This window comes from Perna viridis, chromosome 2 (genome assembly GCF_037379345.1).
Source record: "Perna viridis isolate PV_CMFRI_1.1 ecotype Kerala chromosome 2, ASM3737934v1, whole genome shotgun sequence".
NCBI lineage: Eukaryota > Metazoa > Mollusca > Bivalvia > Mytilida > Mytilidae > Perna > Perna viridis.
In genome coordinates, this window is record NC_142446.1 from 34,492,295 (window position 1) to 34,512,442 (window position 20,148).

The following is a 20,148-nucleotide window of genomic DNA, read 5'->3' on the forward strand; positions in this document are numbered from 1 at the left end:
TGCTGAAGATCAAATTTCAATGACCCACCACATGTTTCGAGCTTGTCCATAGTCATCCAAGATTAGACAGTTGTACGGTTGCACAATCTCCATGAATAAATTTTCAGTTGATTTTAAGGTGCTTCTGTGTCTATAATTTACTGCATAAAATTGGACTCAGTATGAGACATAATATTAATAGCTTAAAGCCTAACAAATGGTAATTTATGTGTTTAAAGGAATCATGATTCCTCCCAGCATAATCACAGTATAGCTTCTTTAATAATAATCATCTAGATATTTGCCAGTTATTTGCTAGGCTAAACACTATTTTTGTATTTTCATGGTCACAAAATGAAAATTTCTTTAATATACATGTATGTTTTGCTTATATCCTTAGGCTGTACTCCAGTAGCAGAAGAACCAGATAATAATTCACTATTCAATAACACTATTCAAAATTAAATTCTATACAAGAATGACTCAAAACCAACAATATCCAATGAGGAAGCCAAATCCAGCACGGATAAGTTCTTCCAGAGAATGGCAAAGGATTAACATTATTGTAGTACTATGTTTAATACAATGAATAGAGCCTCAGTGTTTAAGGTGTTTCGAATTTTTTGTGACGGAAAATTTCAGAAAATATATATTACACGAAGTATACAATATTTTGTGGCCAGACAAGTCTGACTACTTGGTTCCTGAATACCATAGTCATCGACCGTGGTGATGACAGAATGATAAAATTTAGAAGTTTCAGAATGTCGTTTTTTATTTGAGTAAAGATCGTCTTTTTCATAGTGTAAGCTTGATCACAAGCTGCATATGGCAACATACGATAAAAATGTCTAAGGACTTAAAAGTTAGGTAAGCATAAGTAAAGAAGGATTTAATTGTCGGTCACTTCATACCTCCACCCTTAAAACATATTTATTTGAATGGTATTGTGTTAAGTACTTAATTTAAAGATTTAATTTAATTTAACATTAGATCTCTCTTTGGTATTACAAAATATTCATTTTGAAAACGATATCAGGGATTGTATTTTAGAATATAAAGTCCCTGACTATATGAATATCTTTGTACGTGTTAAATGAAATCAGTAAATGAAAGATTTTTGTAAGATGTGTTTGTAACATCCATTTGAAATATTAAAGTGTACAAACTAGGGTGTAAAGGGTTGTGTATAAACGCATGACATTTTCTTTAGTATTAGAATAAAGTGTCCATGTTTTATGGGACTAACTGTATTTCAGAGGTTCCATCGAATCTCTAACGGGATTTTGTGCCTGCCTTTCTGTATAATTAGTCAAATAGGAAAGTCTAAATCGAAAAATTCTTATATACAAGAATAGTTCATAATTCAAAAATATCGAAATAGGAATTCTCAATGCCAAGATTATTTTGTGAATGGTTTATAGGAAGGTATGTTTAAAAATTGTAATTTCGTGAACGTTAACGAAATATTTGAGAAACAGCCTTGTGTAGAGGTTAAAGCAAATTAAGGATAGAAATTGATTTACAAATCAATTCAATCAATTTGAGTATTGTTTCCATGGACACCTGACTGAAATATTATGTTCAAGTAATATTATTCAACAACTCTCTTATTATACCCCATGCAACGAGGTTGCGAAGGGTATAATGTTTTTAACTGTCTGTTCATCCGTCTGTCAGTCCATCTTCAGTTTTCCGGACTTTTCTTTTAACGCTTGCAGATATTGACATGATTTTTGGTATACAAGTTATCCATGATAAGTTACAGGTCAAGTGTACGTTTTGTTCCGCTACGATGATATTTACTTTGGATTAACTGAAACTCAAAGAAATCACAGTCTGGAGTTTTAAACTACCAATCTGAGTAACAGAATTTAGTTAGAAGATGAAGTTCTAAAGCCTGTAAAAAACCACTCTTATTCTTTTTTTATCGGGTCGTCCTACATGTATTTCTCTCACGAACAAATTTACTTGAGTATCCAATATTGGGACGTGCTCACTAAGGTTCTTTAATTTAGATTATAATTATGTACACATATGAGATATGTTGTACAAAACGATATAAGCTTTGATTAGAGCTATAATAAAGATTTAAAAAATCATCGAGTTTAAGCATTTATTTGCATGGCAGAGAAGTTAACAAATTTCAAATATCTGAAATTTACCTGTTTTTTTCTCTCGAAATTTTGCTTTAATTTAATGTTTTTATACCTAAAACTATATTTCAATAGTCACACTTATGTTTGTAACTCGATTTAATCTTATTTTCATTTATTTTTACAAGTTTTACAATTTAAAGGGGCAAAATTTAATTTCTCAATAAAATCACTGTTTTGTTTTGGGTTAGAGATAGGTTTTTCATTTCAACTGCTATAAGATATTAAAAATGTTATATTGTTAGTACTCCAGGAAAAGCAGAAATGCTGGAAGAAAGTTCAGGATAAAGAAACTGTAAAAAGAAACCGTAATTATAGAAATTAAGTAGTTCATTGATATTATTTAAAGGTTAAAAAAAATAAAAATCCAAGATTCACTACAGTGGTTTATTTTGAATTGAAATTTTTCGTAAGTTGCAGTAATTGCCAGTTGGCAAACAGGTAAATATTCGTTCTGTAGATAATTAAAAGAAGTAAACAAATGTGGTCTCGAAGATTCTAGAGGGGTGGGGTGTATGTGACCCATGGAAGATGTGATGAAAAAGATAATGGCTGAAACAACTTGGATTCTGTTAAAACCCTATTCAAAAATGTATTTAAAAAAGCCATAAAAATTGCAAGCACATACATTATATAACATATTAATCTAGAATGACTCAATCAAAGTAATGCACAACCACTTATGACGGTCTGAATATGATTAACCTTGAAATAAATCCGCTTCTTTGATTTGCATGGAATTTATGAGTAAATTTTCATTTAAATTCTGAGATTCAAGTCCGGAAGATCGTCCGTTGTCTTGGTAGGAGAATATAAATTTCGTATGGATTTCTTCGTTTCTTTATCAACGAATTCAGATGCGTCAAATATTTCATCATAAATGAAACCGTCATCATCATTTTCTGTGATGGAAAAGAAACGTCTGTCTGTTCTCGGTGTTGGGTCACTGGTTCCCGTTTCGTCAGGTTCCAGTGGATTGTGCTGGCTGTAGGAGTTACTGGACCACGTTCTCTGGCGGAGTTTCCGGCAACAGGCGAACCGATTATGCCTGTGAATAAAATTGTACAATATTTTTTTTTATTAATTCTATTATTCACTGTACACTGTACACAAGTTAAGTTTGGGTTTTCTCTTTATGAAACGGAAACAACTTATAAGGGCTATGTCGCAAGAAGTGGCGAACGCCTTATATTGGTCAGTCCGTCCCTTCGTCCGTTCCTACGTCTGTAACAAATGGTGTCCAGGTTTTATTTTTTTCTTTGGTGTAGACTTTGATATTAAACGTGAGGGTAGATCAGCTCAAGACGATGTGCGGCGTGCCATAGTTGGTAACCTTTTACTTTGACGTTAAGGACAAATTGATCGGTAATTTTTGCATACAAATCCGTGCTAGAACCTAACTTTTTTGTCTTTTGGTGTATGCTTTTGACATTTGGCACGAGGATAGATCAGCTCGAGACGATGTGTCGCATACCATGGTTGGTGACCTTTGACCTTGAACTTTAAACTCAAGGTCAAATTAAATTTTTTTCTTCATAGTGAGCACTCCATAGTTTTGTAACCTATGCCATATTTTGTTCTGTTTGTGTTTTCCTTATGGCGATTCACTGGTCAAAAAATTGAGAGCCGTGCATACATGTATATATCAAATGAAAGCTAATAAAACAGACTTTTCAATGCATGAACTTATTAGAGAAAAAAATAAAAACACAAGAATAAATGTCATCATGGAAACCACACAGAAATCATGTAAAAATGCATAAAAACTGACAAAAATATACCCACTTTAAGCTTCAAAATGACAGATTTCCCGCGAAAAATACAAACATTTTTTTTCGGATTTTCTTGCTTTGGACAATGAGCTTTTTGAATAGTCACATTTCCTATGGGCATCGCCGGTTAGATTTTAAGCTATTTTACCTCCAATTCCACTCACCAATTTGTACAGGGTAAAAAATTCACTTACTTTCCTTTTCACATGTTGGACAGGCAGCCATTGAAAATAGTTCCTTACAACAATGAAAATAAATGTAACATAGCCAAACACTTGCCTTTGTTTACTTTTTCAGAAAAAAACAACAAATAAAATAATATCTTTATTTATAATCACCATAGCAACCATCAATTTTCAATTATTTATTTTTTCATCCCTAGCCAAAATTGCGAAACTAAATGAAACTGTGGAATGCTAGCATACAAATTCTCGTCCGGGCTGTAACTTTTTTATACCCCGCCACAGAAATGGCGAGGTTTTATGCGATACTATCCGAAAAATATGCGTGTCCTTCGGTCTGTCCGTTCCTGATTTCCAGATGATAACTTAATCAAAGTTTTTAAAACTTTGCATAGTTGTATAGTATTATAAAATGCAGGTTACTTTACGTTCAATTTTCAGCAAAATCCAAAATGTAGTTTCCGAGTTATGCCATTTTTAGCATTTTGCCTCCCCCTTTTTCACCATAACTTTGTTCTATTAACGACCTTTTTTTGTCTCTTAATGTATGCTTTTGATATTTGGCATGCTGAAGACGGTGTGTCGCATACCATGCTTGGTGACCTTTGATCTCAAGTTCAAATTTAATGATTTTTGCGAGACTGATTTGTGTCTTGGCAGTAATAAGCTTTGCATGATAAATTGAACGTGTTTTGCATGGCTGGTGTACATGATTGTGACCACAGCGCATGAAATCAGGGTCCACAGCGATGGATTCCCTCTCTGTGGCATCCAGTTAAAGGCCTTTCTTCATTTATCGACATTTATTGAATGTACTGTATCAAATTTTCGATATGGCACTAGGTGGGTTTCGGTGGTTTACTCTGGACCCCTTCTTCGTTGATTTTTTATGCACTTTTTTCTCCCCTTTCTAAAATTTCTTGATCCCTGTATTGATACAGTGTGCCCATTTTAACGATGAGCTGTTTTTTTCTCTTTCAAATATTTCTTTTTTTTTCTTATTTCTTATTTTTCCCACATCGTTGTAAACATGGTTTTTTATTTAATTTTTATTTCAATCGTTCACTTTATCACAAAGGTTTAACTTTCGAGTTATTGCAACACCCCTAGAAAATTTAGGTTAATTATTTCGAAACCCCATCTTAGGGTCAGTGAGTCCCCCTTTCTTTCTGAATAAGCCATTCTCCTGTTTGAACTTGTTATACTTACTTGTATCTTGTAAAGTAATAGAGAACAACGATGAAGGAAATTATTATCAGTAATACTCCTACAATGGCTGCTACAACTTCTGTAGTGTTAGGTTCTTCTTCAGTATCTGTCCAAAGTAGTTTTATACAAGATTCTCAATGTTTTAGTAATCGAGAAGTTAAGCAATAAAATTTGAGTATCAATGAAATACGATGATGTACTTGTGTTTTCCATACTCCTCTCTATAAGTTATAAGCTCTCAATTAAGGGACCGTCTATGGTTATTTAGACTGTCAGTAGATAGTGTTGGAGAGTGAGGCGTTAGTCGAAACCTTCCAACAGATCTACAGTAAGAATGTTAACTGACAGTCTAAATAATAATAGACGGTAACGGGATCCCGGAGCTTGTAACATTCTGGTGCGCTTTTGCTTGTTTACATCAAATATGGGGAAATTATTTAATTTTTGTGTCGAACTATATTTCTTCGAAGTTTTTTGGAAATCATTCAGTGGTTACTAGGTAAAATCTACATGTATTGTTAATAGGCAAAATCTACATGCATTTGTTTCTGGTCACGACTTTCAGGTCAAACTGTTTGAAAGTGTTATTCATTTTTGTATTAGTCTCAACGCCATTCTCATTGGTGGATGGATTTTTCAAATATTTTCATAAATTAATCCTACGAGGAGGAATGACCCGGTCAGCGAAAGCTATATTTTAATATAGCCTAGCTGACAGAGCGGTCTAGGGCGCTGGACTTCGTGCAGGTGGTTGCCATAGATGTCACAGCGGTACGAGTTCGAGTCCCGCGGAGGGAACGACCAAAAATTTGCATCGCAAATTTGACAGTTCTAACATCGTTGGGAATTTTTCACACACACATATATATATATATATATATATATATATATATATATATATATATATATATATATATGAGTGCATATCATTACAACAGTCACACTAATCCCATTGGTTAATCGCTGTGTATTCACGCGTTTCTTTAATTAAATCAAAAGTAACCGAATAGAATAATCGGTGTTCACTAGCACAGGCGCTTTGATTAAGATATGATAAAATAAGAAAAACAGTTTATTTTTTTATGTTTCATCGGCGTTTTAAAAGCTTTGACCTAATGATTGTATATAAGTAGTGTGCTACGGTCAACGCTTTTACATGGCGATGAAACATTAAAAACTTAAATAATTAGCAGCATGCCTAAAGCAAAATGTTGCATTTAATTTTAATGTTTCTTTTATAATATAAAAGACTTGTTATGTATGTACATGCATGTGTAGTGGTGATTTTTAAATTAGACCTCTTCATACCTGGTATCCCGGTACTTATTGTGGTGGTCACTTTGACAGTGAAGGTTTCTTCAGTCGACATTTCGTATGTGTTCTGTTGATTTATCACATCCTTTAGAAATATTCAAGACAACATGCTAGAAACTGGTAAAAAAGAACATTTTATTATATAGATTTTATTGCATGTCTGTGGTGTAGGCCCACGTGAATTTAACACGAGTTTCACTCTTGAGGTAGATCATACCTATTATACGGAGGATTCTTTCCTGTCGTCTTGCAAAATCAAAGAAACAAATATTTTTCTATATATTAATAGTGTTTTGATGTAATGTGAAAATAATATATCTGAATACTTCAAACGATTTTTTGAAATAAAAATTAGTATGATAAAATTAAAATAATTATTTTTAAGCCTCTTTCATGGGGGGGGGGGGAATTGGCGGGAAATGTTTGTTTAATATTGCAAGATAAAGAGTTCGGTGACCCCCAAATTTCGTTTTGAAATATAAAAAAACTGTCAGTTAAGTTTTCTTTATATAAAAATTATAAGAAATTTATCATTAATTCGAACGAGAATTTGACCTCACCTTATTTACTCAATTATCTAATATTTTCGGATATTACATAAGGAAGAAGAAAAATTGTCAACAAAAAAACAATAAGATTTTTTGGCATGTTTATTGAGAAAAATTAATACATACATGTAGATTGATTGGTGATTGAATCTAAGCCGATTTAAAGCAGATATGAAGGTTAACGTGAACACAAAAGTTGCAGATAAGTATTCAAACACTTAAAAAAAAAGTCTTACCAATTCAGCTGTCCAATGCTTCCTGTTTTTTTTTGTATTTGTTGTTTGTGTTTGTTGCTCTGGCCGAGGATGTCATTGATTTTACTTCCAAATATTGAATACACAACGACAGACAATCGCATTTTGTTGTTTAGTATATCATATTTCATTATGTGTTTGAAATGTTATATTATTGTCTTAAAAGTGAACAGACAATTAATTTCTTCATAATATTGACTAACCTTTTTTCATTCACATGGCTATCCTTCAACGAGAAATACGACTTTGTACTTTACTCGGTTTGTTAGTATACTAAATTGTTGAGATAAATTTTATCAGATTATGGGTAGTCATGATTTGTTATATCCCAAACTATAGATATATACACGTCTTCCTACAGCATGTAGTTGTAGAAGTTAAGTTATCTCATCTTAGAAGGATGTGTAAAATTTACTAATGTATAAGGGGCGGATCAAGAAACCTTTAAAAGAGGGGCATCGAATCCAGAAATTTATAAAGGGGGTCAATACTATAATTTGCTAAATTTTGTCAAAATTTTGCACATAATTGACCAAATTTTCAACGAAAAGTGGGGATTTTAACCCCCGGAAACGCTCTAGATCCGCTGAGTTGGAGTGGGGAAAAGGTTTGTGTGTGTTATGCCTTCTTACCATAGATCCCACAAGAGTGACCATACAAAACGGTATATAATCGCAAATATCAATTTTTCTCTCTAGTTTAATTTGTGTTCACTTGACAAAGGTGAATGGTGTACCACTTGCAAGTGAAATCTGCAGGAATATCTTCAAAATATCTTTATCACAGTAACTTGAAACCTAAGACTTTGATGTCATAAAATTGCAACTCTTATTGCATTTCACTCCACGACCAGCCACATATTCAATTGAAGGGGTGTAGAGCGGCGTAAGGGGTAATCCTATTATAGTTAACGTTTTAAACAAATTCTTAAAGTGAAAGAAATGTTCTCCTCCCTTCCTTATTTTCTTTTAAAGCCGCTCTTCTCTAAAATTCTGTATTTGCCTCTTATTATATGTGAGGTAATGTCATCTAATATCCCTGCTGATATCTACAGAAAGCGAGACGTAAACTCATTCTTGCAAAAGGGATTCTTTAATATCCGGAACACATTTTGTTTCAACATATATGCAACATCAATAAATTCTTTTATTGATGTTGTCGCTTTGTATTATTAATATTTCTTATACACTTCTTAAAAATTGCACGAAATTTACCAAATTTTATACACAAAAAAGGGAGGTTTCCGAACAAATCATGCTATGCGCATTCATTTGTGGTTATCAGCTTTTCACGGATATGCCCGAAGTTTGCCGATTTAAAAAATGCGGGAATTCTACTTTCGCTTTGATTAAAAGGTAGCACATGTGCGCAATTTGACAAACAAGTAGAAGACATTTTATATAGGTAAGCTATAACTTAAGACTTTGTAGTTGCGCGACGTTCCTTATTTGGATGTTTATATCCACGTACCTACCCTATTTTTTCTTGCTGGTAGCAAGCATCCGGGACCGGAGGGGGGTGGGGTGGGGTGGGGTTACTCTGGTTAATTTATTAGGACGGGGGTGTGCATTTTGTAATAATATAAGCAGTATCCATATCTATATGAGTTCTATATAAGACTGGACTACCATACCCAAATCTATGTATGAAACCAATCAATTCCCAAATCTATGTTTGAAGTCATAATCAATATGTGTTTAAACTTAAATACACCTTTAATTTCTCTGCTTCTAATGTTCTAAAGTGTAATCATATGAAGAAGATTGTAAACAAAATTATACGAATACAACATCATACACTGAAAATGTTCAACATACTGATCCCCTTTCAAATTGACTTTCGAAATGAAGACTTCGCCCAATTACAATGTTTATTTTATATACAAACCCCAGATACAAGCATATTCAAGTAAATTAAACAAATGATTTTTTGTTAATTTGATTTGATAAGAAATTGTTTTAGGAAACATGTCACATGCTGGGGTCATACTAATCTCTTTAGGATTCAGCACTGGAGACATTTTTTGTTTTGACCACCACCGAATCCCTGAAAATGACTCGGTGGTGGTCAAAACAAAAAATATCCCCAGCACTGAATCTTAAAAGGGATTAGGGTCATATATGGTCTTCAGTCACTGTTAAGCTGAACAAATAGATAAGCATTGCACAGGATATCATTGCTTTATTTCTTCACAGAAAATTCTTTATACATGTATAATAAAAATGTAATCATATAAACTGAAAAAAAAATTCTTGGTGCATCATTTGGTAAAATGGCACCCATACATATGTAAGATATCATTAGATTAAAGGGTACCAAAGATACGTTTATTAGGAAAAAAAAAGATACCCAAAACCAAATCTACGCAAATTTTTTTTAAATAAGTAAAATTTTCTTTCCTTTTTGTGTTCTTCAGTGAATTATGAATTTCAGTATATTATACCATGTCATGAAAAAAGACATTTTTTTCACATTTTATACATCAGAACAGCTATGTTGAAGAAAATCTATTTTGCTGGGAGTATTAGAGCAGGGAGAGATGATGCTGACCTGTACCTCAGATTAATCAAAGAACTACAGCAGTATGGAACAGTACTCACAGAACATGTTGGCTGTAAAACTGTAGAAAAAGGTAATGAATCAATGAGTGTGTTTTGATATCCATGCCAACGAGGGATGTAGTAACTCTAGCATCTCATCCTCTATTTGTAAGACCCTTGTCACCACAGGCATAACAATAGCCATAATGTCAACATTATTTTTACACCCTGCCACAAGAAGTGGGAAGGCATTAAGTGATACCCTTTGAAAATATTGTAGTTGTTGTATTTCTGTGCATCAGTCTGTCCCCAACAGTTTCCAGATGATAACTTTAGAAGATATCAAGAGATCTTTTTTTCCAAACTTTGTACAGTTATTGAGTATCATAAAATACAGATAAAGTTCAGATTTCAAAAATCTTTAGAAAATGATTGGCTGTTCATGAAAATAGTGGTAGATCCAACCAGGATACATTTTCTAACTGTCAAACCCTGATCAGCTGATTGCTCCTCGGAGATTATTTACCTGTCATAAACATACCCTTACCTGTTTAGATGGCAATTAACATGCTTTGTCAGAGTTTTTACTCTTCAATTCAAAGAAATGAGATGAAAACACAAATTTAGGGGTTTGAACTCCAAGATTTTTAGTTAATTTGGAAAAATCAGGTATTAGGACAAATTTGACCTGAAAAATGGTGGTAGCAGGACAAATGGTCAAAATCGTGAAAACACAATTAAATCATGCAAGTTGGCAGGTATGATTAAATTAATCCTTATGAAGGTCTTCAGAACCCAAGTTGTAGTCATAGGTCAAAATTAGTATTGCAGTTTGATTTATAATGCCATAGAAGACATAACTAAGGTATGTCTTTCCCAGCGTCTGCATTTTAAAAGACTTTAATCTTTAATAATTTGGTATGCAAGTGCATTAGTATCACTACAATTCATTTGTTTCTGCAGTCAGGGTCTATTGACTTTAAAATTTCAAATTTCTTGTAATGATTTTATGTGAAGTTCTCTGTTTAGGTCAGTTTGATATGAACCACTTGTGCTGGGTCAATCATGATTGATAGGCAAATTTTCAAAAACTGTATCTATTTCATGCATATGGCCCTACAGTCACACATACATGTTAAGCTATTCTAACCTTATTGTGGGAGATCTGGCGTACAATAAATTACAAAAGAATTAATAAATTCAATTACGGGAAGTTTTTTCGGGAGGAATTCTTCAAATGGGGAGATCAATGCCTGCTGAAGGGGAGACCTTTTTTTTGTGGGTCAAAAGATAAAATTACCGTAGACTCCTGCAAAAAACGGGAAGGTTTACACCTATGCAATCAGAATCTACTGACTTTGAAATTTCACTTTCCTGCAACATCATTTGATCATAGTTCCTAGTTCATATGCAATACACAATAAATTATACCTGAGGAATCTATTTACTTTGGTGGTTTTAAATGATTGTATAGATATGATAAATTGTCTATAATATAGGCTAAAAACCACTAATTCCACTTCCCATAGGCTTCTGTGTTAATTTCACAATATTTAATGGCTTCTCTGGACTTTACCTTAACTTTAACCTGCAGAGAACTATATATCAGCATGATTCTACATATGTCAGCTCACAATCCTCAGAATGGCATGTGGGGTTAGCAGATTTGCAGTGCAGTACTGGTCACCGGAAGTGAAGGGTCTATAAATAGCATGGGAAATCCCAGTGTTTTCACAAGATATGGGTATATTTAAAAATCATTATGGAGATTAGGCTTCACATCACAAGAAGCAAAATCACCTATAAAATGTACAGAAATGTTTTTCCTTTCAGAAACTGTTTAAATTTATTTAAATAAGATGAGAACTTTTTTCACAGCACTATGAGGAACAGGGTTAATTTCTGCGTAGGACTATTTTTGCGTACGTTCCAAATGCTCATTGGTTGAATTGGTGGTCTGTAACCTAAAGAGTCACTTTTTGTCTTAGAAAAAATAAATAACTATACAGGTATCTTCCTACACACATACTGAATGCATCTGCAAAGTTTCAGTGAAATGTGACCAGCACTTTTTTAAATATTTGATTTTTAAATATAGGGTAACCAAGTTGTGCGAGCAAAAAAGTGACAATATTCTACCATACTTAAATGCATTAAATATTTGCAAAGAACTTTTTCTGACTTTTCAAATAAAAAATATCAATCACAACTTGTTTTTTAACAATATTAATGAAGAAATAGTTTTAAAAGTAATCATTTTCTGAGAAATTGGTCTATTTTTAAAAAATTATTTCTGACATGCCTCCCCCTTTTTCTTGATCACATGTCAAAAATCCTAAATCTTTAAATTTTCACAAAAGGTGATATATTTGGCTTTAAATTTGTAAATACAGTGTTTTCACATTAAAACATGACCAGTAAAGGGCACCTAAAGCAAAAAAAGTACTCAATAATGAATTTTCCATGTTGCCATAGGGGAATGCTTATATGTCCTTAACCGCAGTAATGAAAGTGAGTTTTTCCTCATTTCTAACCTAATTTTTGCTCAAATCTACACAAAACTTGATTTCAAGTGCTTATTACCACCATATTTAGGTAAATATAGCCCTCAAAGTTTATTATTTGATATTTTTACTAAATTTTCTACACTTTTTACAAGATAGGACATAAAAATCAGCCAAACAGACCAATTTTCCATAATTTGGACCTATAACTTAAAAAAATGCATATTTTGAAGGATTTTTGTAGTGTATTCCTCTCATGGCAAAGTTAACAAGATCTTCAAGTAGTTCAAAGCTATTTCAAGAAACTTTTCATTTTGCCATGGCTTCAGCTTAAGGCTAAAAACCACTAATTCCACTTCCCATAGGCTTCTATGTTAATTTCACAATATTTAATGGCTTCTCTGGACTTTACCTTAACTTTAACCTGCAGAGGACTATATATCAGCATGATTCTACATATGTCAGCTCACAATCCTCAGAATGGCATGTGGGGTTAGCAGACTTGCAGTGCAGTACTGGTCACCGGAAGTGAAGGGTCTATAAATAGCATGGGAAATCCCAGTGTTTTCACAAGATAGGGGTATATTTAAAAATCATTATGGAGATTAGGCTTCACATCACAAGAAGCAAAATCACCTATAAAATGTACAGAAATGTTTTTCCTTTCAGAAACTGTTTAAATTTATTTAAATAAGATGAGAACTTTTTTCACAGCACTATGAGGAACAGGGTTAATTTCTGCATAGGACTATTTTTGCGTACGTTCCAAATGCTCATTGGTTGAATTTGTGGTCTGTAACCTATATTAGATTAGTAACCATGTCACTATCAACTTTTGTTTACAGTGTCCATGAAGGACAGACGGGGCATATCCCTGTGATAACAGTTTTTTTTTTTTTACTTTATTTTAGAGGAGAAAGATTTAAGTGAGAAGGAAATCCACGACAGAGACATGGCTTGGATGCATGAATGTGATTGTAGGTACATTAACATTAAACTTCTTAGGGTACTTCAATAGGCCTTTTTCGTATTTCCGACTTCTAGATATTTGTCATCCGTCTGACTGGTTTACTTTCAAATTGGAGCAATGAACAGCAGTAGGTTTCAAATTCAATTATTAAATTTATTAGAGCTGTGGTAAGTACTTGAATATTTCTAAATTTCTCATTTCTAACCATTCAGGAACTTACCGAATTGAAAATAGTTTCCAAGAAAAATGCTTACTCTTTTCCCTTCCCCAAATGACACTGCCATCCACGTTGTAGACTGTTGGTGGGATGTGTCCCTTTAAAAAACTTGCTAGTATTGCATTCCGTAAGTATGAAAAAGGACAAATTCTTTTTTTTTTTTTTTTTTTTTTATTTTAATTTATTTGAATTTATTTCCAGCTTCAACGGAAATCTTACATTTCATTAGGAATATTTTATTTGACTGAACCGTTATTCTAAGGGCAATTAGTCTTCCCAAGTTTATGGAAGCTCTACCAGGTACTTTAACCTCTGTGGTGTATATCAGTGTTCTCAGTAACATGTCTAAACATGTACTGGATGCACATTTTTTATCACAGACGTGTGTAGTGTGTGTTTTCATTTTTCTCAGCTTAGTGCAGTTAAATTGCACTCATCTGTCAATGTCAGGAGTCAAATCCCTTATGGCCTATGTATGGAGGATTGTGATCACACCAAAGTACTTTTACCCCGCCATAATTTTTGTGCCTGTCCCAAGTCAGGAATTTCTGTCCTCAGTTTGTCTTGTAATGTTTCCATTTAAGATTACTTTGTGTTGCTGGAGTATATAGTGGCAACTTTTTTTTGCCATACCTGTGTATTATGTTGTTTTGAGGCCAGCTTGCAGCCTGCCCAGTGGTTTGAGGGTTTGGGGCCAGCTGCAGCCTGCCCAGTGTTTTGAGGGTATCTTCGTTCGTTGAAGAGCCACGGCAGTCATTCTCTTCAAAGGTCGAAGTCCAGTAAAACTTGCTGATCTGCTGGACATAAAGTTAATTGAGGATATGAAATTATTACATACATTTACAAAATTATCTTTAGACCAAGCATTATCTGGACCTAATGTCCAACATAAGCTGAAAGACTTAAACTTTGACTGTACTTGGGTTAAATTTGTGCAATGGGAGTTCTTTCAAAGATTAAAGTATGGCTGATATTAAAATTAAAGTAAAGAATTTAGATGTATGGATTCTGTTCCAAGAAAAACTAACCATTTGCTTGTAAAATGTTGTATATTTTTAGGTTTAGTTGCTGAAGTAACACAACCATCCTTAGGTGTAGGCTATGAAATCGGAAGAGCTATTCATCTCAACAAATCTGTACTCTGTTTGTTCAGGCCAGATTCAGGCAAAAGTGAGTATATGAACAGAATTATATTTTATGACTTAAATCCCATTTGAAGGGGATTTGTCTGCAGACTCCTCTTACATTGTCCAAAGGCACTTGTAGTTAAGAGCAAGGTTGCTACGTTATGGCATGGCTTTTCAAGTTACATTCACAGTAATGAAATATTGGTCATCATTTAGAAAGCAGAAAAATGGCCTTCCCTTATCTTTTCCCATACATTTCTAATTCTTATGTCTACTCAGGGAGATCTCTACTTTCATTTGGTAATTTCGGCCCTATTTAGTTTAATGCTTTTGTATTTTCCCTAAACATTACTTGGCTTAATTTATTTTATAGGACTAAAGCATAAGTTCCATTGCTACAAAGCTTTATTACATAGTACTGTATGGCAGGTTATTTTGGCAGGTGTAAGATTTTTTTATTTTAATGCAAAAATGTTACGTAGATAAAAAATTTTGCTGCTTCTGATTTTGGGGGATTGCTAAGTGGTGTTTCAAGTACTGAAGCCCTGAGTAAATATTTTGGGGGATTTTTTCTTGCATTCTCTGACAGACCACTAAAATACGCCAAAATTAGCACCCAGCCAATTTTACCCTCTTTTTAAGAATTGGCTATTATAAAATTTTGTCTATTGAAAAATAACATAAATTTTCCATGTGCATATTTTGTTTTTTTTGCACTTCGCGCAATAAACAAAATGCACATGGAAAATTGATGTTATTTTTCAATAGCCAATTCTTATAAATTAATTTTAAAACATATTTTTATCTTTAAACATGAGAAAAGTAGCTCTGAATTTAACTGAATAGGGGTGTGTCAATATTTTTTTATCCATTGAGATATAACTAAATCATTTTAACCAATCAGATTACAGTATTTATCTCAAATTAATTTATACTGTGATAACATTGAATACACTTCACAGATACTCCACCCATATTTCTCATCTTGTTATTGTTTGTTGAACATGAGCATAAAATTATGACATTGAAAAAAGAAAGTTGTACCTAATGAAAGTTGGAAGTACGTGGTTCATCCAGACAAACCATACTATAATTTGAAAGTTATAATCTACAAGTATTAGATATTAATTTCTTTTTTATATATTTTTAGGATTATCTGCAATGATTAGAGGAGCTGAAAATGGCATTTCATTTATAGTAAAGGAGTACAAAGAGACTGATGCCCCGTCAATCTTCAAAGAGTATTTTAATGCATAAAAGATAAATTCTTCTTTACAATTTGAACATATTTGGTACTTACTGCCTAAAATGTACTTATATTACACAGTAAAATATTTCTGGATGCAAATGAATCAAATTAGTGATAGTCAAAAGTTAAGAAAACCTGCCTTTCCTTGAAAGGGCCTACATGTATAGGAGTAGGGTTACCAAGGTCTCTGACTTAACTTCCATTATTCGCACAATGTTTTATGATGGATATTTAGTTTTTCCTTTGTGGACCTTTTGCCCTAACTTTAATTAGTTCAATACTTAGTTATATTTTAGAAAATTATTTAGGTGTTAATTCTTGTAAGAATCGAGCAAAATGGGAAAAATCAGAAACCTGCATGTCAAAAATCCAACAATTTGACAGTGTAGTTTCACTCAAGAATGATTTCCCTATTTGAATAGACCACTATTTGATCTCTGCATCATAGGATTTGTTCAGAAAATTTTCAATATAATGTTGGAAAAAAATGAGAGTTTTTGACTGAGTTATCTGCCCTTAAAATGTTCATTTTCTGTGCATTTCAATGAAATTATAACTCAATTCACCAAAATGATTTGGACAATCTTGTATTTTTTCCTTGATATTGATGATGCAGATAGTCAAAATTTTGTTCATACCATGTTTCACCTGCTGACTGGTTCTTACAAATTCTGACGCATAAACAGTAAATATCTACTACAATCTAAAACATTTGCTTTAAACAAACAGTTTTCCACTTATGGGACTTTATTCAAACAAAACAAGAGTAATTTCCAGTTTCTGGACTTAAACCTAAGAGCACTCCCACAGTTTTTGTGAAAATTTGGTGAGTTGGGTTATTTCTATTGATGTGAGCTTCCTTTTGGTTTTTATAAATGTCGATTTACATTTTTATACCTGTATGCTTGTCAAATTTTAAGAGGTATTGTAGTGTCCATCGTTCAGACTTTGCACAATAACTGAAAAAATGGTGCCCCCAATTTTTGTGAAACTTTGGTGAATAGTTTTGATTGATGTGAGTGCCGTTTTGATCTTTATGATATTCAATTTTAGCTCTTCTGGCCTCAACCTTGTCCTTAATACAATTTTTAAAAACTCTAATTCTCTGAAACTACTAGACCATTCAGAACTATACTTTGTATGAATGTTCCATAGGGTATTCTTCATAAAATCGTATGTTTTTTTGATTTGTTGAAACATAAGGCCATTGTTACTAAAAATAGAACATAGGGTTCAGACAGAAGTTTTTTGCATACATCTCCAAAAGCATTAGGTTCAGCCAATTGGAACCAAACTGGGTAGGAGTTTTCCTTTAGGTATCATGCATAGAACTTTTGTGGGGATTTATGATCCGTTGAAAAACATAGCCGCCCTTCCTACAAATAGAACATTTTTTGCTATTCTTAATGTTATTTGTTGAAATTCGTCTTTCTGCCTCTACTGGAGCAATTGGAACCATAATAGGCATGAATGTTCCTTGGGGTATCCAGCAGACTGTTGTGGAGATTTTTTTATCCGTCAAAGGACATGGCTGCTGTTACTAATCAAAGTACTGATTCAATGAAAGCCATCATAGATTGCTGTTTACATTTCAAATCATAAAAATGGATTGTATAGTATTTAAATAGGGAAAGTAATTTTTAAACGTCTGTTTCGAAGGAGAGGGGTATACAGTTTTACCATTGTCCGTGTTTCCATTTTTCCGTAACACTTTTTACGTCACAGTTTTCTAAGCAACTACTTATCAGAGCGGCTTTAAATTTTAAAACATTCTTCCCGTAGGTATGCCATTTGATTGTATCCATTTTCAAATAAATCGACAACTTGTTTACCGAGTACTTTGTTTATTTTTGACTTTATATTTTGAAAGTTGAAATCTTCGTCGCACTTTTCTAAGCGTACATGTATACTCATCACAGCGGTTTGAAATTTTGATATATTCTTCCTGTAGTTATGCCATATAGTGGGATCTATTTTTGGAAATTCCTGTGTACCGAGGACTTTTTTAATTTTAACATTTTTTGCAAGTTGAAATTTTCGTCGAAATTTCTCTGCAACTACTCGTCACAGTGGCTTGAGGTTTAACACACTAGATTCCTACATATGTCATATGGTAGGATATATTGTCATATATATGCCATATATCGGAAAAATCTACAACTTCCTGTTAGTCGAGGACTTTATTTTTTACTTTATATTCTGAAAGTTGACATTTTTGTCGTGCTTTTCTCTGCAACTACTCATCACAGTGCCTTGAAATTTTAACGCATTTTTCCCGTAGTTATGCTTTATACTGGGATCCATTTTGGGGAAAATTCTACTACAATTTCCTGTTTACCGAGGATTTTGTTTATTTTCCTTATGTCCTGGTTGAAAGTGGGGGTAACACTAGTGAGCCTTGGCTCACCGATTTCTTGTGGAAATTTTACTCTGTTTGACAAAGCTTTTTACAAAAGATGGTCTATAAACCGAGCAGTCATGACACATAAACAAAACAAAACAAATGGGAGAAAAATACCCACAACTTTCTAAACTTTTCAGACACAGATTTGATGATACAAATTTAAAAATATACATGTTAAATCATTCTCCCATGTTTTTTTTCCTGTTTCGCCAATTTCAATACAAAGCACTCGCTTCTGCTCATCATAGGATTGAACCAAATATTTTACATATATGTCTAAAAGGCTTTAAAATTATGGTTCTCCCAAAGTCATATAATTGCGTTGTAGGCTTTTGTAGCTAAACAACTGTTGAATCCAGTCAAAGCATGTAAATTTGATTTTTTGCTGTCTAATTACCATCAATATGAATTAAATGACCATACAATCAGGCAAGAGCATCAACACAGCAGCCCAACTAGTAGTAGGACATATTATGAGTTCTATCCGATTACCCAAAGGCCGGATCCTGTCACCTCGACAGTACTAAATACAGTTACTAACAATCCCAATAAGGAGCAGTCCTGATGGATTCAAAAGGATATTCAAACAACTTGTATCTTTCAGTACCTTTGGATTCCATGTATATACTCGATGGCTATATCAGAGAATTAGCAAGTCCCATTCTAATTATTAATAACTGCATTGGTGTGAAATATTCCAAATGAACATAAACTGAAGACTTGGTGTATAAAATCTTTAACAACTAAGACAAGAGATGATATGTTACACATTTTTCAGCAGGTTTTGTTAATTGTTATGTGTTTATGTGTTAAGATAACAAATACATGTAATAATAGGAATATTATTATTGAAACTGAGTTTGTTACAATGATTTTGATACTGTTTACAAGTAACAATATGTAATAAAGAGTTTTGTGCAGCATGTTCGTTGGTACATATGTATGACATACAATATCTATACTTATGTTGTTCAAACCTTCTTAAGTTAGTAACATGACTATAGTCATGTTGCTGTTTAAACATAAAAAAGGACGAAGCATCAGAAAAGATCTAGTTTCTTATCTATTTATAATAAGGTAACTACATGTAAGTGCAAAGAAGACTACAATTATAATTTTGGAAGTTTTCCATATTTACAAAATTTTATAAATAAAATCTGACTTAAAATATAGAATGACTGAAATATAATACATGTACTTCAAGTGTTGCATATGATTTTAAGTTGATGTTATCGTAAACGGTATTTGAAAAAAAGAAATAGCACATTTGTCCAAAAGTATCAAATAACAGTACCATCTAGTGAAGTAGACATTTTTGCAGAAGTAGACAATTTTTTTAAATGGTATATCATAAAACAGAACCTGTTTTATTCATATATGCTGCATCATATTCCCAGAATTTTACATTTTTGCAGAAATAATGTTACGTTTCTGCATAAGCACCTTTGTTTAAGGCTGTTCAAGATCTTGAAATAATCCGGCAAATTAAAAAAAAATGCATCAAAATTTGACATGATGCTCATCTGGTGAAGGGTGACGCATAGGTACTAATTAATGGTGGCCACGTGTAGAAAAAAACTTGAGATAATCAAAACTTTTTCGAAACCTACATATGAAGAAAGAACGATGTCTACATGTGAAGTTACCCATCTTTAAAAAAAAAGTAAAACTCTTTCCCGAATGGCGTCCCCTTAAGTTTCAGTAACTTTTCTCCTTAACCTGA

The 20,148-nt window shown here is 33.0% G+C and overlaps 2 protein-coding genes across 3 annotated transcripts; one reads left to right on the forward strand and one right to left on the reverse strand.

Moving 5' to 3' along the window:
* Positions 1–2,702: 2,702 nt before the first annotated feature.
* On the reverse strand, positions 2,703–7,736 carry LOC148624777 (uncharacterized). Of its 2 annotated transcripts, none has more exons than XM_088567671.1 (4): positions 7,620–7,736; positions 6,607–6,730; positions 5,299–5,404; positions 2,703–3,183 (listed from the first exon to the last, which is right to left on the reverse strand). In XM_088567671.1, exons 2-4 carry the CDS (start codon positions 6,665–6,667, stop codon positions 2,895–2,897), a joined length of 456 nt encoding a protein of 151 aa, XP_088423797.1. In that variant the 5' UTR covers positions 6,668–6,730; positions 7,620–7,736; the 3' UTR covers positions 2,703–2,894. The 2 variants fall into 2 exon arrangements, with proteins under 2 accessions (XP_088423797.1, XP_088423798.1); XM_088567672.1 differs by having other exon boundaries at positions 6,607–6,697; positions 7,618–7,710.
* Positions 7,737–8,723: 987 nt separating this feature from the next.
* LOC148624778 (putative 2'-deoxynucleoside 5'-phosphate N-hydrolase 1) lies at positions 8,724–19,345 on the forward strand. Its single transcript, XM_088567673.1, has 5 exons — positions 8,724–8,818; positions 9,901–10,046; positions 13,370–13,435; positions 14,705–14,815; positions 15,923–19,345. Exons 2-5 carry the CDS (start codon positions 9,908–9,910, stop codon positions 16,027–16,029), a joined length of 423 nt encoding a protein of 140 aa, XP_088423799.1. The 5' UTR covers positions 8,724–8,818; positions 9,901–9,907; the 3' UTR covers positions 16,030–19,345.
* Positions 19,346–20,148: the final 803 nt, after the last annotated feature.

Excerpts from the sequence above, each read along its gene's own strand:
- LOC148624777 (XM_088567671.1), bottom strand. The coding sequence starts at position 6,667 with ATGTCGACTGAAGAAACCTTCACTGTCAAAGTGACCACCACAATAAGT. Across the intron at positions 5,405-6,606 it reads AATAAGTACCGGGATACCAG|ATACTGAAGAAGAACCTAAC; the intron begins GTATGAAGAGGT and ends TACTTTGGACAG. Across the intron at positions 3,184-5,298 it reads TATTACTTTACAAGATACAA|GCATAATCGGTTCGCCTGTT; the intron begins GTAAGTATAACA and ends TTTTATTCACAG.
- LOC148624778 (XM_088567673.1), top strand. The coding sequence starts at position 9,908 with ATGTTGAAGAAAATCTATTTTGCTGGGAGTATTAGAGCAGGGAGAGAT. Across the intron at positions 13,436-14,704 it reads TTGGATGCATGAATGTGATT|GTTTAGTTGCTGAAGTAACA; the intron begins GTAGGTACATTA and ends GTATATTTTTAG. Across the intron at positions 14,816-15,922 it reads CAGGCCAGATTCAGGCAAAA|GATTATCTGCAATGATTAGA; the intron begins GTGAGTATATGA and ends ATATATTTTTAG.